Here is a 24,526-nt window from a genome sequence, read left to right as displayed (position 1 = left end):
TAGTATGGTGACAAAACATCCCTGAGAACTAAGAAAACCTGGGGATTTTAAATATAATATAACAAGGCAATCTGGCTTTTTCTTTACAGTTCTTTCCATATATATAGTTCCTATTATTCAATCTCTCTTTGACAAGAGACTCACTCTTGCTAGGGAATTTAAAATATGAAAAGAAATATTCATATTAATTAAAAAACAAATGATTTGGGTTTTTTTCCTCAGAAATAGCTCCTCCCTCTCTCATCTTTCACTGTTAGTACACAGGGCAAATTTCAGACACAGCTCTGTTCGGCTAATTCATTTTACTAATATGAGCTTCCATGAAGACGATATCTAGCATGTTGGGGAACAAAACACAAATGCTGGGCAGTCTCTTTTGTCTGTGTAAAAACCAGAAGAAGGGGTAGTTTTAGAAGCTGTACCAATTTGATTCTAGAGAATATAATGGCTGGTGACTAGAAATACTTTTTGAAACAGTGGCTTCAGAAAGAACATCTCTATACTAGACCACACAGAAACATGGCATTTGTGGAAGCAATATTGAAGATTTAGGGCTGTGAGTTACCTCTGACTTTGATTCTGGATAGTACGATCAACCTGATCAATACCGAGAGGTTACAGCATTTAGGTAGCAAGGGCAGCTCAAAATAAACAAAAAAAGGAAAAATCCTCAACAAATCACTTACAGTATAGACTTGCAAGAAAGGTCACAACTCTACTGGTGGAAAAAGCATATACTTTGTGTTAGACGAACAAGAGTCTCATTAACAGTACTGCTTCTAAATGGCCTGGACATTAAAGTCAGTATGGGGCTGACATATGACAGCTATTGAATATATAGGAACCAATGTATTATATGACATGTATAAACACTCACGCTTACTAGGATGTCATTTTTATATTTTAAGAACAGAAAAGGGGCGCCTGGGTGGCTCAGTCATTAAGCGTCTGCCTTCGGCTCAGGGTCCTGAGCGTCTGCCTCATGGTCCCAGGGTCCTGAAATCGAGCCCCACATCGGGCTCCCTGCTTGGTGGGAGGCCTGCTTCTCCCTCTCCCTCTGCTTGTGTTCCCTCTCTCACTGTGTCTGTCTCTGTCAAATAAATAAAACTTTAAAAAAAAAAAAAGAACAGAAAAAAAAACAAGGAAGATGAATATAGGGAACACCTGTCCAGGATGGCTTCGAATTTGAACTATTGCATTTTATTTCCCATGAATTCCAAAATCTGACTCACTCAAGTAACTGTACAATGCTGGGGGAGACATTTCGGCCAAAACGATTGGCCATTTTCCTTCCACAAAATGAAACACATTTGTAAAAATCTTTCTTCAATAAAAGTGGGTTTTTTTAAGTATACATTAATTATCAAGGACAAAATACTCTTGGAACAGAGAATAATAATTCTAAATATCACCTTTCCCCACCCCCAGAATTATAAAAGCAGCAAATGTTTCATGACAGAAAAAAAATTTTTTTAAACACAGATAAACAAAAAGAAAAAATAAAAGCTATACAGAGACTAGTATAGTTAAACCATGGAATATGTAACTCTAGAGTTTTACTGTATATAATACAGATGATTAATGTATGTGTATCTATATTAATAAAAGTGAGATCATATAGTATAAAACTATTTTACAATCTGCTTTTCCAGTCAAGAAATAATTAACATATTTTAAATTGATAAATATCCATCTCCACTAATTTAATGAATGATTGAGATCATAGTATGTGAATATATAATAATTTATTGAGCTAACACATCTGTTACTGGCTTTTAATTTATTCCCCACTCCACTATGCAAAAGCTAATACTATGTTGAACACACTTATATGTGAATTGTATAATACACCAATGATGATTTCATTAAGATTTCTAAAAGTGGACTGGATTGCAGGGTTAAAAGTAAGCAAATTTTAAGAGATTTTTGAGGCATTCTGAAAAACTGACCATCAAGAAGAATATACCAATTTTTACACCTTCCAGGAATGTATCAGAATACCTATTTGGGGAAATGTTTCTCATAAATATTGAATGTTATCATTTTCTTATTTACTCTTGGCAAATTTATAGGCAAGAATATCCCACAATATTAATATACATGTCTTATTACCAGAGTTACACATTTTGCTCATGTTATCATTAGTCTTTTATTTTTCTTCTTTTCTGATGCCTAAAATACAACATCTGCAAATTTTCCCAGTAAGTTGTGCAGTGTTCTTACTGAGTTTGAAACAATGGGTTATATTGTTATATATTACAGATATTAACCTTTTGGAATACTTGTTAATTACTTTGTAGTAAGCTTACATTCTATTTCCTTTATTAATTCTTGTTAGGTATCTTACAAAACATCTTATGTGGCCAAATTATTAACCATTTCTTTAATGATTTCATTTTTTTGGTGTCATCCTTGTGACGGTGACTTATTTTCAGATTATAGAAATATTTGCTAACATTTTTATTGGTTCTCCCGTAATTTCTGTCTTTTTAAAAATGTAAACATGTAGGTGGGGGGATGGGGTAACTGGGTGATGGGCATTAAGGAGGGCACGTGATGTAATGAGCACTGGGTGTTATATGTAACTGATGAATCACTAAATTCTACCCCCAAAACTAATAATATATTATATGTTAACTAACCTGAATTTAGATTAAAAAAATTAAAAAATAAATTAAAATGTAAACATGCATTTGATCTAGAATTTATTTTGATATATGAAAACTTCTTTTCATCCAAATTAGCAGATAGCAGTGGCAACAGAAATTGCTAATGTCACCTTTATCATATACTAAATTCTTACATGTACTTTGAACTATTTCTAGATTTTATGTTCTCTTCCTCTAATCTATCAGTCTATTCCAGTGTGAGAAGGATATTAAATTATTTTTGGTTTATAATATTTCTACACTTGATAGGAAAAGACCACACTCAATTTACTTTTTCATATTTTTTGGCAAATACTATCCCTTTTTGTCTGCAAATAAATTTTAGAATTATTTTGTTAAAATAATCCACCACCACCAAATTCACTTGTTATTCATGGTAATTAGATTAATTTTGGAAAAATTCTTTACGGTATGAACTATTCCCACCTAAAATGCTGTATGTATTTGCACATAATAAAGTCTCTTTTAAATTATTTTGTGACATGTTCTTCACATTAGTCCTACATATAACTTGTTAAGTATACTTATAGAGATCTTAAATCCAAAGATGAATCGGGCATTTTTTTTCCAATATATTTTTATGAGGGTATTGCTAATATAAGAGAAGCTGATTTGTTTTCTAAGTGGACCAACTAACCAACGAAAGTCTTATTGGTTATTATTTTTTCGTTGATTTTTGGGGGGGTTATCCAACCACATAGTAATAATCTATAAACAATGATAACATTTATTATTTATTTTTTTAACTTTATTTATTTCATAGAACTTCTAAAGCACTAGTAAGAAGTATCTTCGCCATACTTTTGATGTAAATGCAAATAAGTGTTTTCAGAGTTCCACTGTTAAATCTATGGTGGTTGCTGAATTTCACATAGATGCTCTTTATCATGTTATTGAAATATTACATTGCTTGAATTTTAGTAAGTTTTTTTAAAATCAGGAGGGCAGGCTGGATGTTGTGCAATGCCTTTTTAGAATACACAAAGATAATGCTCATCTCTTTCACCTAGTAATGTGATAAATTAGATTAACAGATTTTCAAATATCAAACCATCCTTGCATCTCTAGAATGAATCCTACATAGTAGCGGTAAATTATTTTCTTAAAACACTTAGGAATTGACTTGCTAAAATTTATTTATTGGTTCATCATTTGCTCTTTTGTGCTACTTTTGTCTTGCTTTGGTGTCAAGGTAAAGCTAGATGAAATAACCTAGTTTTCTGCAGGCCAATGCTCCCACCAAGCAATATAAACGGCAGTGAAAAACGGAGAGACACCAAACAGCTATGAAGCAATGAGGACTAAAGGAAATAAAGCTACAAAGAAGGCAGACCTTTTGGAGGTGAGCTGAGGCTCTTACAGCCATCCCTAGAGGTATCTGCCCAACGTAGGCATAGGAACAGACTGAGAATCTGGGTTAGGTGCAGGTAGAGAGTGACTACTGGGGTGAAAAAAAGTCACTGAATTGTTTTTGCTTCCATGCGCTGAAGTACCAAAATTGGAGATCTGAGGGCCAGTATTCTCCTCAAGACATTTTCTGAATTCTAAAGCTGCCCAGCTGAGGAAAATAAGGGTCTAAGCCATAACCTTTGAAAAGCAAAGTAAGATTTCCCACAGCCTTAGTGTTTCATAGAAAAAGACTCACTAGTAGGAGGATTCATGAGAATCTCAGGTGGGAGCTGAAAGATTTTGAGGGAGTGGTTAATTGACATTGACAATCTCCAACCACTTTTTTCCTATAGGCAATTGCTGATCTGGGTAAGCCTTCTTCTCAAGACATTTGCCAAACTCTAAAATTAAAAAAGGCAGGAGGCTGAAGAGATAAGGTTTTTCTGAAAAGTGGAAAGTTCCATAGTCCTCTTAGTCCTGAAGAGACGATGATGTGCCAGGCTCTCAGTAAAAGCTCTGAAGAACCACATCCTAGCAACAGGGGCAAATCAAAGGTAGACTGCATCTGCAACCCAAGCTGGACCCAGATTAGCCCATGTTGGGATTAAGACGATGAACCACCTGGTGGGCTCAAACCATAACCCACCTGCCCATACTACCTACTTAGTAATGGAAGGGATAAACCAATTCTGGTGGGAGATGTTACCACCTGGAACCTCTACATGTTTTAAATGCAATGTCTAACACCAACCAAAAAATAATAGGAAGAGATAGGATCCCATGACTGATGACTAAGAAAAAAAAAACAGAAATAATTCTACCTACATGTAGGTGAATGACACTTCACCACTAGTAAAAAACAACTTTAAAATGACTAATTAATATGGTCAAGAAAATAGAGAAAAGATAGACAAATTAGATAAAAAGATGGAGAATTTCACCAGAGAATTTGAGGTTAAAAAAAAATTAAATGGAGGGGCGCCTTGGTGGCTTAGTCTGTTAAGCGTCTGCCTTTGGCTCAGGTCATGATCCCAGAGTCCTGGGAATGAGCCCTGCATTGGGTTCCTTGCTCAGCAGGGAGCCTGCTTCTCCCTCTGCCTGCAGCTCCCCCTGCTTGTGCTCTCTCTCTCTCTGACAAATAAATAAATTAAACTTTAAAAAAATTAAATGGATATTCTAGGACTAAAAGATACATACCTGAAATTCTAACTCCTAAGTTTGTCTTCTATTTCTACCATGGCATTCACTATGTGTTTGCACAAATTACTTTAGGTGAAGTTAAGAGGAATAGAAATAGACATAATATTAGGGACCATTTTCAAAATAAACAAATGCAAAATGCAAAAGTCAATGGAAAAATGATGAGAGAGGTCTCTAGATCTCCTCAAGGCATGATAATTATAGTGTGAGCTTTTATATCCTAAAGAGCTTCCCAGCTAGTTAAAGCACAAACAAACATCTTTCACCAAATTAAATTTTAAGAAAACTTTTTTCTGTATGATGGGCAATGTAAGAGCAATTGTCACTTACAGGAAGGTGTGTGAATACAGCAAAAGTGCTTCGTAGAAAGGCAATGAGGTCTACTAGGTAATCACTAGCTTTGTTGCCCAAATCTCCAGTCATCCAGTCATAGTCAGCCAGCTGTAGAAACTGGTCAATCTTCTGGTTTAAGTTGGTATAAATCTCTTCTTCAGCTGCATGTCTGGCATCCTATGAAATAGAGAATTTTAAAAATCATTCAGACTTCCAGTATAATCGGAAATTTCTACTTGGAGACATCTCACACTTACATCCACTAAGTAACAGAATTGGGAATATTAAGTAATATCACAGTCTTCATCAATTTTTCTTTTTCAAAAGCACAGTAGAGTCCTTTCTATCCTGTGTCTGCAAGACAAGCTATTGTTTTGCTTTACCAAATAGAGAATCTACCTTTACTGACTCAACTATCTGCATCCTTTTTTACTTTCCTACATTTGTTCAAAACTATACTCACTCTCAGGGTGTTAATCCTGTTCATCTCTTCTAGGACTCCAAGAACCTCCCTTCCTGTAATAATAACCTCTTTATAGCCCCTAGTCTCCTCATTTTGCTTAAAATAAGTATCCTAAAGTTTCAGCTTCATGCTATAAATATTCCCATGAGCTACTATTCTACCTCTCTAGTGTCTCTGTCATCAAGCTCCTTCAGATTGTTATATGCGGATGTTTCCTGAAATGTGTTCTAAGGAACACCAGATCTGAAAAATGCTAACACAACAGCACAAGAGTTCCTAGATCGAATAAGTTTGAGAAACCCTGTTTAAGAGATTCATGATGTACACTAGCATATAAAAGGTTGTAAGAAGTACTATGGGACTAATGTTCCAAGAAAAATATTTTCAGGACAAACAGGTCTACTTGAACCAGGGCAATCAGGAGGATTCCAGTGCTAACCATCCATCAACATGATTTGGTCCACAGTAACCCATGACTTCATGCTACAGCATGCAATATTCATTTTTCAGTCCGATCTTACTTGGTCTCTATTAAACATTCTCTCCTAGAACTCTGTTCTTTGGCTTTCACAACATAGTTTTCTCCTGGTTTTACTTTTACTTTTCTGGCCTCTAATTCTCTCAATTTCACTGGGTGATTACATCAACTCCTAGAGCTTACACTATCTCTATCCAAACCTACTCTTGTTAAAGACCCATATATCTTTTTTTACGTATTTATTTATTCTTTTTCTTAGAGAGTGAGAGCCCAAGCGGAGGGAGAGGGGTCGGCAGAGGGAGGGAGAGAGAGAATCTTAAGCAGGTTCCAAACTCAGCACAGAGCCCTACGTGGGGCTCAATCTCAGGAGCCTGAAATCATGACTTGAACTGAAATCAAGAGTCGGACACTTAACCAACTGAGCCACCCAGGCGCCCCAAAGACCTATATATCTGATTACTTCCTGGGCTTTATGACCACAGAAACTAAACACAATGAGTCCAACAGTAGATGAATCATAATCCCCACTCTTCACCTGTCTAGTTCAGTCCAAGGCAGAGATCTACCCAAAATATTGGATTCCATTCTTCCCTTCATAGTCAATCACTGTGTCCTGTAAATTCTAGCTCCTAAATTTCTAACACATACCTTCCTCTCCATTTTCATCATTTTAGTGGCTGCATAATTTGGCAATGTATTTACATACTATAATCATAGGCACTGACTGTATTTATATGAACAATGTTTCAATGAGCATTTCTATGGTTACATATCTACACACTTGTATGATAAACTAATACTGTCCTTGAATTCCCATTTTACTAAGAGTTTTCTTTTCATTAATAAACATTATTTTTTAGAAATTTAGACTTAAAGAAAAATTGCGTAGAAAGTACAGAGCTGCCCCACATCTTCCCCTCCCACTGTTTACCTTATTCCAAAACTTCATTAGCGTGGTACATCTGTTACAACTGATGAACCAGTATTGATGTTTTATTATTAACTAAAATCCATAGTTTGCATTAGGGTTTGGTCTTAGCATGGTACAGTTCTACGGGGACTGACAAATGTATAATGTCATATATTCACCATTATAGTATCACACAGAATAGTTTCCCTGTTCTACAAGTCCACTCAGTTCTATCTATTCATTCCTCCTTTGCTCATCCCCTGAATCCTGGCAACGACTGACCTTTATACTTTCTCCATAACTTTGCCTTTTCCAGAATGTCATATACTTGGAGTCTTACAGTATGTAGCTTTAGATTGACTTCTTTTCCTTAGCAATGTATATTTAAGCTTCCTCCATGTCTTTTCATAACTTGATAGTCCATTCCTTTTCATCACTGAATAATACTCCATTGTCTGAATGTATCACAGTTTGTTTATCCATTCACTTATAGGAAGACATCCTGGTAGCTTCCAAGTTTGGCCAATTATAAGTAAATCTGCTCTAAACAAATATGTGTAAGGTTTTGTATAGCTTAAGTTTTCAACTCATTTGGATAATACCAAAAAGCATGACTGGTGGATTGCATGGTAAGACTATCTATGTTTAGACTTGAAAGAAACTAATAAACTGTCTTCCAAAATGGCATTACCACCAGCAATGAATGAGAGTTGTTGCTGCTCCAGCATTTGGCGTTGCCAGTGTGTTGGATTTTAGCCATTGTAACAGTTGTGTAGTGGCATCTCATTGTAGTTTTAATTTACAATTCTCTCTCCATTCCTTAGTGAGGTGTCTGTTCAGACCTTTTGCCTGTTTTTAAATTGGGTTGTCTGTTTTCTTATTGTTGAGTTTTACTAGTTCTTTGTATATTTTGGATTTGTCTTTATTAGATATGTTTTGCAAGTATTTTTTCCCAACCTATGGGTCGTCTTTTCATTCTCTTTACAAGGTCTTTCAGAGAACAAATTTTTCATTTGAATAAAGTCCAACTTAGCAATATTTCCCTTGATGGATCATGTTTTTGGTGTTGCATCCAAAAAGTTATAGCCATACCCAACGTAACTGAGATTTTCCCTTTTGCTATATTCTATAAGTTTTAAACACAAGTTTTGTGTTTTACATGTAAGTCTATGATCCATTTTGAATTAATTTTTGTGAAAAGTGTAAGATCTGTAATGAAAGTAAAAGTCTAATAAGTGTAATAATCTGTCTAGATTATTTTTTCTTTTTGCATGTGGATGTCTAGTTTATCAAACAACATTTATTAAAAAGACTTTTCTTTCTCCATTAAATTGACTTTACTCCCCAACAACATTCAGTTGACTATATCAGTGTGGTCTATTTCTGGGCCCCCTATTCTGTTTCTTTGATCTATTATCTACTCTATTACCAATAGCACATTGTCTTGATTACTGTCGCTTTATAGTAAGTCTTGAAGTCAGGTACTACCAGTCCTCCAACACTGTTCTTCTTCAATATTGTGTTGGCTATTCTGGGTGTTTTGCCTCTCCATACATACTAAGAATCAGTTTGCTAATATTCACAAAATGATCTGCAGGGATTTGGATTGAAATTGCATTGAATTTATAAATCCACTTGAGAAGAACTTATATCTTGATAAAATTTTAAGTCTTCCTATACATGAATATGGAACATATTTCCATTTATTTAGATCTTTTTTCTTTGATTTCATCAGAATTTTATAAATTTACTCATGTAGATCTTGTTTATTTGCTAAATTTAAACCTATTTCTCTCTTGTTTGATGTTAATGTAAATGGCACTGTATTTTTAATTGCAAATTGATGGTTTCCTTTGCTGCACTGGTATCATAAGAAAGCAAATGACTTCTGTATATTAACCTTGTATCCTGAGCCTTGCTATATGCACTTATTACTTCCAGTAGTTTTTTTGTTAAATTTTTCATATTTTCTACTTAGACACAATCATGTCATCTATAAACAAACTCCTACCTTCCCAATCTGTAAGTATTTTCTGTCTTATTGGATATTGAACAGGAGTGGTATGAAGGGACATCCTGTGCTTTTCCTGATTTTAGCAGGAAAACGTCTAGTTTCTCATCATCATGTATGATGTTAGCTGTAGGACTTTCATAGATGTTCTTTGTCAAGTTGAGAAAGTTCTCCCTCTATTCTAGGTTTGCTGAGAGCACCCACTGTTATGACTATAATTCTTCTTTAGCCCACTGATGTGATGCATCACATTGATTTCTGAATGTTAAATGAGTCTTGCAGACCAATAAGAAATCCCAGGGTCATAGGGTATAATTCTTCTAATGCTTTGCTGGATTAGGTTTGCTAATATTTTGTTGAGAATTTTTGTATCTATGTTCATGAGAGATATTAGCCTGTAGATTTCTTTCCTATAATGTCTGGTTGGTATTACATTAATGCTGGCCTCATACAATGAGTTAGGAAGTATTCCCACTGCTTCTATTTTCTAGAAAATATTGTGGAAGAATGGTGTAATGTCTTCCTCAAATATTTGGAAGAACTTTTTTCAGCTTTATTAGGGTACAACTGACAAAATTGTAAGATATTTAAAATATACAACACAATGATTAGATATAGGTATACACTAAGAGGATTTCCTACATCGAATTAATTAACACATCCAACATCACACTTTTATGGGGGGGGGTGAGAACATTTAAGTTCTACTCTCTTACCAATTTCATTTATATAATACAGTGTTATCAGCTATAGGCACCATGTTATATATTAGATACTCAGACCTATTCTTCTTACAGTTGAGTGTTTATACCCTTTGATCAACCTCTCCCTTTTTCCCTCACCTATGAGCCCCTGGCAACAACTTTTCTATTCTTTGTTTCCATGAGTTCAACTATTTTATTAGATTCCACATATAATTGATACCATGCAGTTTTGTCATTCTCTGTCTGGCATATTTTCATTTAGCAGAATGCCTTATAGGTTTATCCATGTTGTTGCAAATGACAGGATTTCTTTTTCTTTTAAGGTTGGATGATATTCCATTGTGTATATGAGGTGTGTGTGTGAGTATGCATATATAATTTCTTTATACATTCATCCATTGATGGACAATTAGGTTGTTTCCATATCTTGGCTATTGTGAATAATGCTGGAATGAACACAGAAGTATAGGTAAGTCTTCAAGATGATGATTTCAATTTCTCTGGACACACACCAAGAAATCATATATGGATTGCTGGATGATATGATACCTCTATTTTTATTTCTTGAGGAATCTCCAAACTGTCTTCCATAGAGGTTGTAACCAGTTTACATGCCCATCAAGAGTGTACAAGAGTTCCCTTTTCTGGGGCACCTGAGTGGCTCAGTCGTTAAGCATCTGCCTTCGGCTCAGGTCCTGGGATCGAGCCCCGCATCGGGCTCCCTGCTCCGTGGGAAGCCTGCTTCTCCCTCTCCCACTCCCTCTGCTTGTGTTCCCTCTTCCGCTGTGTCTCTCTCTGTCAAATAAATAAATAAAATCTTTAAAAAAAAAAAAAGGGTTCCCTTTTCTCCACATTCTTGTCAGCATTTATCTTTTGTCTTTTTAACAGGTGTGAGGTGATATTTCACTGTGGTTTTGATTTGCGTTTCCTTGATGGTTGGTGATGCTGAACACCTTTGCATGTATCTGTTGATCATTTGTATGTCTTCTTTGGAAAAATATTCACATCCTTTGTTCATTTTTTACTTGGGTTATTTGGGGTTTTTGCTATTGATTTGTATGAGTTCCTTGTATAATTTGGATATCAAACCCCTATTGGGATTTGTGGTTTGCAAATATTTTCTCACACTCCATTAGTTGCCTTTTCATTTTGTTGATGGTTTCCTTTGCTGTGCAGAAGAGTTGTAGCTTGATGTAATCCCATTTGTTCGTATTTGCTTTTGTTGCCTTTGCTTTGGTGTCAAATACAAAAAAATCAATGTCAAGATTAATGTCAAACAGCTTACCCACTATGTTTTCTTCTAGGAGTTTTATGGTTCAGTCTTAGGTTCAAGTCTTTATTTTGAGTTGATTTTAGTGGATGATGTAATTCTTTTGTATGTGGCTGTCCAGTTTTTCCAACACCATTTATTGAAGAGACTATCCTATCCCCATTTTGTGCATTCTTAGCTCCTTTGTTGTAAACTAATTGAGCATATATGCATTTACTTCTGGGCTCTCTGTTCTGTTCCATTGATCCATGTGTTTGTTTTTATATCAATACCATACTGTTTTGATTATTATAGGTTTGTAATAAAATTTGACATCAGCAAGCATGACACCTCCAGCTTTGTTCTTTCTCAAGATTACTTTGGCTTTTCACAGTCTTTTGTAGTTCCATTCAATTTTTTTAATATTGTTTTTTCTATTTCTGTAAAAAATACCATGGTATTTTAATAGAGATTGTATTGAATCTGTAGATTACTTGAGTAGTATGGACATTTTAACAATAATAATTCTTTCAAAACCATGAACATGGACTATCTTTCCATTTACTTGTGTCTTCTTCAATTACTTTCAACTAGGCCTGGTGTTTTCTGTCTTAGAAGGCTATTAATTATTCATTCAATTTCTTCAATAGATATAAAGCTATTCAGATTATCTATTTCTCCTTGTGTGAGTTTTGGTAAACTACGTCTTTCAGTGAACTGATTCAATTCATGTCGGTTACCAAACTGTGGGTATAGAGTTGTTCATAATATTCCTATATTATTCTTTTAAAGTCCATGGAATCAGTAGTAATAGTCCCTCTTTCATTTATGATATTAATAATTTGAGTCTTCCCTCTTTGATTCTTGGTTAGCTTGGCTCAAGGTTTATCAATTTTATTGATCTTTCTATGAACCAGCCTTTGGTTTCATTATTTAATCTCTTTTGATTTTCCATATCAAAACCATTCATTTCTGCTCTAATTTTTATTCTTTTCTTCTGATTACTTTAGACTTAATTTGCTCTTCTTTTTCTAGCTTCTTAAAATAGCTTAGATTATTGACTTTAGAATTTGATTTATTGATTTTAGAAATTTCTTCCTTTCTGAGGCCCCTGGGTGGCTCAGTCGGTTAAGAATCTGTCTTCAGCTCAGGTAATGATCCCAGGGTCCTGGGATCGAGCCCCACATTGGGTTCCCTGATCAGCGGGGAGTCAGCGTCTCCCTCTCCCTCTGCCCCTCCAACCTGCTCATGCGCTCTCTCTCCCTTTCTCTCTAAAATAAATAAATAAATAAATAAATCTTTTTTAAAAAGAAATTTCTTCTTTATATACAATTAATGCTATAAATTCCCTTCTAAGCACTGCTTTTGGTGATGCCACAAATTCTGATAAGTTGTATCTTATTTTCATTTAGTTTGAAATAATTTTTCTTTAAGGTTTTATTTATTTATTTGAGAGAAAGAGCACGAGAGCAAACATAAGCAGGCAGAAGGAGAAGCAGGCTCCTCACTGAGCAAGAGGCCCGATATGGAACTTGATCCCAGGACCCTGGGATCATGACCTGAGCCAAAGGCAGACACTTAACCAACTGAGCCACCCAGGCACCCCTAGTTTGAAATACTTTTTAATTTCTCTTTGAGACGTTTTCTTTGGCCCACGTGTATTTTTAACTGTGTTGGTTAATCTCCAAATGTTTGGGGATTTTAAAGCTATCTTTCTGTTATTTATCTCCACAGTTTACTTCCATGTGGAAAGAGCAAGTTTTATATAATTTCTATTCTTCAAAATTTGTTAAGATGTGTTTATTAGTCAGAATATGGTCTGTTTTGGTGAATGCTCTCATGAGCTTGAGAGGAATGTGTATTCCACTGTTGCTGGATGAACTATTCTATAAATGTCAATTTGACCCAGTTGATTAATAGTACCATTCAGTTCAACTATATCCTTTCTGATATTCTGCCTGCTAGATCTGTCAATTTCTGCCCCCTGGATTTGTCAATTACAAATTGACAAATTTGTCAACCCGCATAGATGGGTTTACCAAGATATTTTAGCAGGAAGAGTATTTATATAAGATACCATTTTAGGGTGCCTGGGTGGCTCAGTTGGTTAAGCGACTGCCTTCGGCTCAGGTCATGATCCTGGAGTCCTGGATCGAGTCCCGCATCGGGCTCCCTGCTTGGCAGGGAGTCTGCTTCTCCCTCTGACCCTCCCCCCTCTCATGTGCTCTCTCTCTCGTTCTCTCTCTCTCAAATAAATAAATAAAAAATCTTAAAAAAAAAATAAAATAAAATACCATTTTAGTATCTTTTAAATACTCATGTATTTTTTCTCATTTGATCTATTAAAGTGGACAATTTTATTATTTTTTTTAAGATTTTATTTATTTATTTGACAGAGAGAGACAGTGAGAGAGGGAACACAAGCACAGGGAGTGGGAGAGGGAGAAGCAGGCTTCCTACGGAGCAGGGAGCCTGATGCGGGGCTCGATCCCAAGACCCTGGGATCATGACCTGAGCTGAAGGCAGATGCTTAACGACTGAGCCACCCAGGCGCCCCAAGAAGTGGACAATTTTAAATAATTTTCTAATACTAATCATCCTTGTATTCTTAATGTTACTTTTATGTCTACTTTTCTTGTCCTTCTAGATTATGTTTGATAGTCTATTATTTATGATTTTTACTTCAGTATTTACATTTAATTGTTCAAATTACTGTCTGTGGCTTCTCTGTTTTTTAAATCATTATGTTGACTTTGTAAAAATGAACCGAAACAGCTTCCTTTTTTTTCTCTACAATCTGGAATAGTTTAAATTGTACAGAAATTATCTGCTTCATGAAGATCTAAATAAATTCACTGATAAAATCATATGGATCTTGCCCAAATTTAAGAAGTCTTTAATAACTTTTTAATTTCTTTCATAGTTATTAGTCAATTTTCTATATCTTCTTGAATCACTTTTTATCATAATTTTCTTATAGATTCTCAAATTTATTAGCACAGTTACACAAAGTATTCTAGGTATTTAATTTCCTTTGATTATGAATTTCAAGTGATTGTGATTTATTTATTTATTCCTTTCTTCTTTCTCTTCTTTCCTTTCTTCCCTCCACCTTTCTTTCAATCCTTCCTTCCTTCTTTTTAATTAGGCAAGGTAAAATGATTATTTTTTAAAATGCAACATATCCAGAGAAAGACAAATACCATATGATTTCACTCATATGTGGAATTTAAGAAACAAAACAGATGAACATAGGGGAAGGGAAGGAAAAATAAAATAAGACAAAAACAGAGAGGGAGGCAAACCATAAGAGACTCACTCAACTATAGGAGACAAACTGAGGGTTGCTGGAGGGGAGGTGGGTGGGGAGATGGGGTGACTGGGTGATGGGCATTAAGGAGGGCACTTGACGGAATGAGCACTGGGTGTTGTATGCAACTGATGAATCACTAAATTCTACCTCTGAAACTAATAATATAGTATATATTAATTAAATTGAATTTAAATAAAAATCTAATTTTAAAAAATGCAACATATCCTTGCTTGAAATCTCTCAAAGACTTTAGTAGGATAAAATCCAAATTATCTATCAATACAAAACAAAGTGCTTCATAAGTTGGCATGTAACTACTTCTCTATCTCATTGCTACCCTCTTATTCTACACTGAATATGTCTGGTTTTATTGTATTCTTTCATTTTTTTTTAATGATTTTATTTATTTGAGAGACAGCATGAGCAGGAGGCAGGGAGAGAAGCAGACTTCCTGCTGAGCAGGGAGCCCGATGTGGGGCTCGATCCTAGGACCCTGGGATCATGAGCTGAGCCGAAAGCAGATGCTTAACCGACTGAGCCACCCAGGCACCCCTTATTCTTTCATCTTTGTACATGAAGTTGCCTCTCCTAAAAATGTCCCTTACTCTGTCCTCAGCTTTTCTCCACCTGGACACCTCCTGCTGGTCCCAAGACCCATTTCATGTTGTGCCTTTTCTGGGAAGTCCTCCCTGAAGGTCTCAAAGCTGAGATAAGTATCCTCATCCTCTGTGGAGTTCTCCTCTTCTAGACCTATACATGTTGATTTCCCTTAGAGCCTAATCCTCTCACCTTTTCTCTATCTACATTCATTTCCCAGAAGAAAGCCAGCCCCACGGCATTAAATACCATCTTTATACAGATGAATTCTAAATTTTTATTTCCAGCTATGACTTTGCCCTGTCAATTTAATATCTCTCTGCAGACAACTACTAAATACCTGAAGCTTAATGTGTCCAAAATGGAAGTCTTGATTACCCTGCCTCTCCCCAAGTCCGTTATTCTCTCACTGTTCCCCATGTCACAGAATAGTGCCACTATTCATCCAGTTTGTTTAGTTCAAAAATCTTGGAGTTATCCTTGCCTCCACACTTTCTCTTATAACCCCATCCCCAACCTAGCAGTAAAACTTGCCATCTCTACCTTCAAAAATATTTCTTACTGCTTTCATCTTACCACAGTTGCCCAAAAAAGCATTATCTCTTACCTAGATTACTGCAATAACGTCCAAATTAACGAACCCTCTTCTTCCACTCTTACTCACCTACAGCATATTTATTTTCCACATGGCAACCAGTGTTACCCATTAATATATAAATCAGATTATCCCCACCACTCCCAATTTTCTAATGGCCTTACATTTCAATTCAGAATAAAATCCGAAGTATTAACTGTGGCCTACAAGGCCAGAAAACATCTGACTCCTGACTATCTCATTTGTTACCACTTCTACCTCCAATGATAGATACATCACTGCCAGACTAAACCCCCACCTACTATTGTACTGTTCCCTCTGAATGGAAAGTCTATCTATCTGAAATCCAAATGATTCTATTTCTCATTTCATTCAGGTCATTTATTTTTCTTCTAAGTTCTTGTCATTACCTGAGATTAAATGAGATTTTTTTGTTTATCATCTATCTTCCCCAGCACAATATAAACTCTGTAAAGTCAGGAGACTTGTTTATGAAGTTCATACCTAACTGGTATGCAGTTAGATGCTTCATAAAAACTTGTAGAATCGATGAGGGATTAAATGTATTTATGATATTATTCTAGCGTCTTTTACATAGTTCTTTATAGAAGTTACAGTGCCTGTCCTCCCTGCAGATTATACACTCTAAATCCAATGACTAAGTATGTTTTCTCTCTCTATCCAAGAACCTACCAGACTGTTGCGTAGTAGGTATACAAACAACACTTGTGATGGAGTAAATTAATAAATAACCCCATTCTATTTTGTAAGAGAATAGGGAATTCTTATGAACAAGGAAAGCTAAGAATGCCAGCTTAATTATGTCACATATGGCAGAAACAAGGGGCAATTCTGCAGGAAAATACCTTGAAGACCTTCTGATTATTTTTGCCCCTTTTTTAGCATAAAGGTTTCCATCTGCAAGGGAAAGTTTTCTGGAAACAGTAGCTTAGGAAAATACACAACATGTAGCTGTTATAATTGCCATGTTTATACTGAGTTCTGGGGTAGTTGGTCTGAAACAGTCCTGGTAAAAATAAACTTTCAATGTGTTTTAAGCAATCAGTGTTTCCAATAAGCACTTGTCAACATGACCTTTAGTGGTCTCCAGAACTTCTCCTTTACTAAGTATTTAACTGGCTACTCAACTCCTATGGCTTCCTGTCTGCCTTTAATTTTCCCGCAGCAATTCTAATGCTGGAGCTACAACAAGCCATCCTTTGGGAGGATTTCTGATCATAATTTGAAAAGCCCTTGAAATAAGAAAATTGTGGTGGGTTAAGGGAAGAGTAGCAGTACATACTATATATATATTCCTCATATGAGAGACAAGTATAAATGAACCTCACATTTTAACTCCCTTAATCCCTCTTTTCTGGTGAACATTAAACTACAGTCCCTTCCACATTTTCTTTCCTGGAGAAGTTTTGGCTTCCATAGTAAATCAAGTGGAAATATTGTTGATGAAATTACTGCCCATGCTCCATAATAATACTAATATTTAATAGTAATTATAATGCCTATTAAACTGTCTAAGGTAATCCTAAAGTTCTTAAAGCTCTTATCATACTCATTCTTGGGTCTTTATTAGACAAATCTTTTCTTTACTAGAAGAGTTTCAATATTAATATAATGAGACATATTAAAAAGTTTACAAGTAATGATACCAATATAATAAAACATACAATAAAAATTTTTTTAGGTAATTTGAAACAATCCATAGTGACATCATGAATGTGTAATTCATCTGTACTTAGCTGACCTAATCACATATGTACATAAAGAATATTTTGTGAACATCTCAGTTTTTTTGTGCTTTATTGAGATATGGTTGAAAATAAAATTATATTTAAAATGTGCACAGGGACACCTGGGTGGCTCAATTAGTTAAGCGTCTGCCTTTGGCTCAGGTCATGGTCCCAGGGTCCTGAGATCGAGTGCCACATCAGGCTCCCTGCCCAGTGGGGAGCCTGTTTCTCCCTCTGCCTTCTGCTCCACCTGCTTGTGCTCTCTCTCATTCTTTCTCTCTCTCTGACAAATAAATAATTTAAAAAAGTAAAAATAAAAAAGTAAAATGAGCATTATAGTGATTTGATATATATATTATGAAAAGTCTCATCATCTACTTATTAATATTCATTACATTGCATACTTTTTTTGTGAGAACACTTAAGTTATATTCTTAGAAAATTTCAATTATACAATACAGTATTATCAATTATAGTTATCATGTTTTCCATTAGATCCTCAAATCTTACTCATAGCTGAAAGTTTGTACCCCTTTACCAATTTCTATTTCCCCCACCCTCCAGGCCATGGCAACCACTTTTCTCTTCTCTGTTTCTGTGAGCTTGACCTTTTTTTTTTTCTTAAGATTCCACATATACGTGATACCATGCAGTAGTTGTCCTTCTCTGTCTAGTTTATTTCACTTAGCGTAATGCCCTCAAAGTCCATCCATAATTGTCACAAATGACAGAATTTCCTTATTTTTCTTGGTTGGATAATATTCCATTGTGTATATATGTACTACATTTCCTTTACCCATTCATCTGTTGATAAACACTTAGGTTGTTTGCATATCTTGGCTATTGTGAATAATGATGCAATAAACATGGAAGTATAGATATCTCTTTAAGATAATGATTTTTATTTCTTTGGATATATACCCAGAAGTGGGACTGCTGGGTCATACAGTAGTTTTGTTTTTAATTTCTGGAGTAATCTCCATACTGTTTCCCCATAGAGACTATACCAGTTTACATACCCATCGACAGCACCTTTTTCCTACATCTTTGTAAGCATTTGTTCTCTCTTGTCTTTTTGATGATAGCTACTCTAACAGGTATGAGGTGACAGCTTATTGTGGTTTTTGATTTGCACGTCCTTGATGATTAGTGTTGTAAACATCTTTTCATGTACCTGTTGGCCATTTGTATGTCTTCTTTAGAAAATGTCTATTCAGGGCGCCTGGGTGGCTCAGTTGGTTAAGCGACTGCCTTCGGCTCAGGTCATGATCCTGGAGTCCCGGGATCGAGTCCCGCATCGGGCTCCCTGCTCGGCGGGGGGTCTGCTTCTCCCTCTGACCCTCCTCCCTCTCATGCTCTCTGTCTCTCATTCTCTCTCTCGCAAATAAATAAAAAAATCTTTAAAAAAAAAAAAAAAAAGAAAATGTCTATTCAGTTCCTCTGCCCCCTTTTAGTTGGATTATTTGGGTTTTTGCTACTGAGTTGTATGAGTCATTTACACATTTTGGATATTACCCCTTATGAGATACATGATTTGGAAATATTTTCTCTCATTCCATCAGTTGCTCTTGTGTTTTGTTGATGGGTTTCCTTTGCTGTGCAGAAACTTTTTATATTAATGTAGTCCTAATTACTTATTTTTGTTTTTGTTGCCTTTACTTTGGTATTAAATTAAAAACTCAATGCCAACACCAGTGTCAAGGAGTTCACACACCATTTTTTCTTCTAGAAGTTTTATAATTTCAGATCTTACATTCAAATCTTTAGTCCATTTTGAGTTGATTTTTTTTGTATGGTGTAAAAATGGGGGTCCAGTTTCATTCTTTTGCATGTGGTTGTCCATTTATTGAAGAGACTATTCTTTCCTCAGTGTGTATTCTTGTGTATACACCTCTGTTGTAAATTAATGTGACTACATATATATATATATATATATATATACATGGGTTTATTTCTGGGCTCTCTGTTCTGTTCCATTGATCTATGCATATGTGTTTATGTTAATACCATACTATTTTGATTACTATAGTTTTATAATATAATTGAAATCAGGAAGTACGATGCTTCCAGCTTTGTTCTTCTTTCTGAAGATAGCTTTGGCTATACAGGTTCTTTCTTATTTCATTTCTTATAACAGAAAAAGAGGAGAGCTTACTAACAGTTTTTATCTCATAAAATACGATAAGCAGTTATAAATCAAATTTAATTTCTTGTCTTAAATCTCCTTTCAAGGGAAGGTGCCAGTAAAGAGGGAAAGAGGATAAAAGGATAGGAAAAAGTAGACACCAGGGGACATAAATCATGATTTCAACTCTACAACTTTATATCTAATTAATATCAACCTCTAGATTTCAAAAGGATGAAAAGGATTTCATTCAAAACTAAGACAATCAAATAATAACAGTAATAACAAAAACCCAAAACATACAGGTTGGCCTTTACATCGGAATCTACCATTTTAGTGTTTAAGATGTTACCCTATTACTTTTTCTGCTTAATATTTATTTAAAGCTAACATGGCAATATAAAGGAGTTTCCGAAGGCTCTTTTAAATTAAGTCATTTACTCTCCAGAAACTCTCTATCAATCTGTCTTTTGCTCTACAATAGTGTCATTTTTCCCATTTGGTCAAAATCTAAATCAAAACTAGTGCTGGCACCTTGTGAAATGATTATAAAATTGCTAACGACAATCAATAGTAAGGGACAGAAATTCCTCACTAAAAAGTAAGGTGATAAAAACTGGACACAGGACAGAGAGAAGCAAGAACAGCTAATTTAAAAAATTTCATTGGCGTTGATTTCGGTTATAACCACTATTATCTAGACCATACTTAGGAACTCTTGACTAAGATGGGGGCCAACTGAGGAAATAGTCATTTTCAAGTACAAAATACAGACAGATTTAGTGGAGACAGTTGTAGACATTTTTAAGTCTAAACATCTAGAAATTAGCATTGCTATTTGTTTTTCTAAGGAAATCATAAGCACTTATTCTCAAAACCATGTTGTGAATCACACTACTATGCATCTTGGGAGAAACAAAGCCACTTAGGTAGAATGCCCCAAACTATGCACACCAGAGGCCATAGGGCCTTCTCACCTTAAAAGTTGTGGTGCCATAGAGCTTGGTGGTGTGGACTGTCTCTGGAAGCACATTAGTGATGTTGGTGATGAATTCTTCCAAGTACTTGCAGGATTTCTCCAAGTGTGTTGTATTGATGATAATCTGGACAAGCTAGAAAATAACAAGCACAGGTAAGAGTCACTTGACTATTCACCCTACAACGAACGGCTCAATATGAAATCTGCTGGTAGAAGAAAAACAAGAGGCAAAGTGGCAGGGACCATCCATATTCTACAGAGGGTTTGTTAGAGCATGGGCTTAGGCTGTACTCCCTCCACGAAGCCTTCCCTGACTCCCAGAAGAGCACTTGTCACTCTATTTTAAACATATGTCTTCTTCTGTTTAAGAGACTAGACTTAGAACAAAAACTGCTACTGTTTAGCACAGTGCCTGGCAATAAGTAACTGCCAAATGAATTAAGTAAATGAACTCCCGCGGAAAGAACAAGAATAACTGAAATGGCAAGAAGAAGTTTCAAAATTAGGCATAAGGAACAGTGAGATGTTGGAATAGATTTCAGGATATTAACAAACTACATTAGCTTATGGAAGAAATAACATGGGCATTATGGTCAGAGAAACCAGCGAATTAACTACTTACAAATGATTAATCTGGAGAAAGTTTCTTAACTTCTCTAAGTGTTTCTTTATCTGCAAACCGTTAATAGTAATTTCTAACTCACACAGTTATTTTGAGGATTAAATATCCTTTTGTCACTACTACTTTCCTTTTCTAACAAGAGCAATCCTTAAAAACAACAGTACTGGTAAGATAAAAAGTCATCTATAAATAACTTTGAGAGGAGGATGAAAAAGAATGACTCTCGTTGTTAGGATAGAATTCAAGTTTGCATCACTAGCCATCAGGGAAATGCAAATCAAAACCACAATGAGATACCACCTTATACCAGTTAGAATGGCAAAAATTAACAAAACAGGAAACAACAAATGTTGGCAAGGATGTGGAGAAAGGGAACTCTCTTACGCTGCTAGTACAGCCACTCTGGAAAACAGTATGGAGGTTCCTCAAGATGTTAAGAATAGAGCTACCCTACAACCCAGCAATTGCACTACTGGGTATTTACCCCAAAGATACAGGCTTAGTGAAAAGAAGGGGCACATGCACCCCAAAGTTCATAGCAGCAATGTCCACAATAGCCAAACTGTGGAAGGAGTCAAGATGCCCTTCAACAGATGAATGGATAAAGAAGATGTGGTACATATACACATGGAGTATTATTCAGCCATCAGAAACAATGAATACCCACCATTTGCATCAACATGATGGAACTGGAGGGGATTATGTTAAGTGAAGTAAGTCAAACAGAGAAAGACAACTATCATATGGTTTCACTCATATGCAGAACATAAGCAATAGCATGGAGGACCATAGGGGAAGGGAGGGAAATCCAAAGGGGGAGAAATCAGAGAGGGAGATGAACCGTGAGAAACTATGGACCCCAAGAAACATATGGGGGTTTCAGAGGGGAGGTGGGTGGGGGGAGGGGGTAACAGGGTGATGGGTATTGAGGAGGGCATGTGCTATGATGAGCATTGGGTGTTATACTTAACTAAAGAATCATTGAACACTGCATCAAGGACTAATTATGTACTACACAGTGGCTAACTGAACATAATAAAAACAACCAAACAAAAAAAAAACACTGACTTCCAGATGACTAGAAATAGTCACAGGGGGCGCCTGGGTGGCTCAGTTGGTTAAGCGACTGCCTTCGGCTCAGGTCATGATCCTGGAGTCCCGGGATCGAGTCCCGCATCGGGCTCCCTGCTCGGCGGAGGGTCTGCTTCTCCCTCTGACCCTCTTCCCTCTTGTGCTGTCTCTCATTCTCTCTCTCAAATAAATAAAATAAAATCTTTAAAAAAAAAAAAAAAGAAAGAAATAGTCACAGGGTCTCAAGAAACCAGAGCACCCAGGACAGCCCTTCCTTTACAAGTATGTTTTCTTGAGTAAGAAGTAACTTTCTCAGTGTGACATTAATACTTTCTCTCTCTCTCTCTCCCCCCGACAATAACATGGACAAACAGTAATTATTATAATGATAGAGGTAAACATGGCTAAGGAGATTAAGCATAATTATTCTGACTATGTAAAAAGTGAAAAGGACCCTATTTTATATTAATAAATCAATGAAGAAAAAAAGAATTAAAGTTTGCAAAGTAGTTCACAATGCATTTTTTTACATTGTCTTCCCAGCAACCTGGAAAACTAAGTTAAGTGGGCATAATTATTGCTTCTCTTTTACTAAACAGAAACAAAAATGAAATGATTTTCTTTAGATCACAGAACCTAAATGGAATTAGGACTCAATCCAAGTCCTCTACCTTCAAATTATGGACTCATTGAAATGACTTCTGACAGAGCATTTTGGCATAAACATAAAAATGGCAGCTGTGGAATGCTGCACGCTTTGGTACATGAGGCTGAAATACCAGATTCTGGGTCTGCCATCAACTAGACCTCTCCAAGCTTTGATTCTACTCCATGTAAAAAATAAATTTAAATTTCAAAAAGGAGGGGTACCTAATTATTTATTTCAACTATGAAAACTATTCCCATTTCCCAGAGTCTAAAAGAAATACAAAGAGAAAATGGAATAGAACCTTTTTTTGTTTCTCTTTCCCACATCTTTAACTTTTTATTTCCACAAGAATGTGTGTGGTAGTGGGGTTGTGGCAGGCAGGGGGAGTTTGGGTGTATAAGGCTATGGATGAACTTAGGTCTTCCCTCAGTCAGAGAGGCAGCCAGGAGAGTAGATAGATGACACAAAGGGAAATTGGAAGTGAAGATGAAGGTGGGGGGTAATACACATTTTACAATCAAATGGTACTTCAAAACAATGCTTAAAAGCTGGAATTATACTTGAGTAGAACTCATTGTATTATACTGTGGAATATTAAACAAAAATATTAATAGGATTATAATCAGAAAGTACACTCTTATCTCCCCAACAGCAAACCAGCACAGAGCTAAAGCACACTGTTCATTCTCAAAAAATACATGTCAAAGCATAATGACAATGCTTTAGTAATAGATTGGACTAAGGAAAAAGGTACCTTCTAGTCCCCAAGGATCAGCTGGAAAATGTGAGGAAAATGTCTACTTTTGAAACATGAGGACAAAGGGCAGAAACCCAGAGATGCAGTTCCAAAAAAAAAAAAAGAAATTAAAAGTTAGGGCAACACTAGGACTAGATCGTTGTATTATTCCCCACAACTCATCAGACAAGTTCATATTCCTCACTAAGCCCCTTCCCTTCATTCTACAGTTTGAATTTGGAGACTCTGAGTTTTGGACACAGATATTCTCTCTACAAAATTACCCAAAACATCAGACTTTTAACTGTAGAGTGCTCTAGGAAAAAACATCTACCAAAATAAGCAATTCATCACCCCCTTCCTTTTAACATGTTTCTCCCTCAGAGAAAGACTAAAATCATTTTAAAAATTTAAATAGTCTAAATTAAATCACTCCTCTTCCTGAGTGGGAAGGTGGCTACTGGCAAGATTGTCTTGATGTATAAGTCAGAAAAGTTAGAGAGTTAATTTGGAGAACTGAAGAATTTCTATTTTAAAGTCAGCATTACCTATAGGGAACACATTCAATCTATCAAAAGAAATCCTAATAATAAGGAGGAATCATGTCATGTTATCGAAATAAAAAACAGTGGCAGTCAAAGAGAAAATTGTACTGTTTTGCAGGATATTGGCAGTTAAAAAAAAA

At 35.7% G+C, this 24,526-nt stretch overlaps 1 protein-coding gene across 4 annotated transcripts in view; it reads right to left on the bottom strand.

The window, feature by feature from the left end:
* EXOC6B (exocyst complex component 6B) overlaps positions 1-24,526 on the bottom strand; it is a 618,113-nt gene that overhangs the window by 257,428 nt on the left and 336,159 nt on the right. For 2 of the 4 annotated variants that reach the window (XM_021699245.1, XM_021699246.2), the window contains exons 17-18: positions 20,762-20,896; positions 5,589-5,768 (exon numbers count right to left, since the gene is read on the bottom strand). In XM_021699245.1, the coding sequence (XP_021554920.1) occupies positions 5,589-5,768; positions 20,762-20,896 (315 nt within the window). The remainder of the gene's footprint in view (positions 1-5,588; positions 5,769-20,761; positions 20,897-24,526) is intronic. The other 2 variants (XM_044918888.1, XM_044918887.1) reach the window with 1 other exon arrangement.

This window comes from Neomonachus schauinslandi, chromosome 10 (assembly GCF_002201575.2).
Source record: "Neomonachus schauinslandi chromosome 10, ASM220157v2, whole genome shotgun sequence".
Taxonomy (NCBI): Eukaryota; Metazoa; Chordata; class Mammalia; order Carnivora; family Phocidae; genus Neomonachus; species Neomonachus schauinslandi.
Note: the sequence above shows the minus strand (reverse complement) of the source record. Positions and strands in the feature narration are given on the sequence as shown.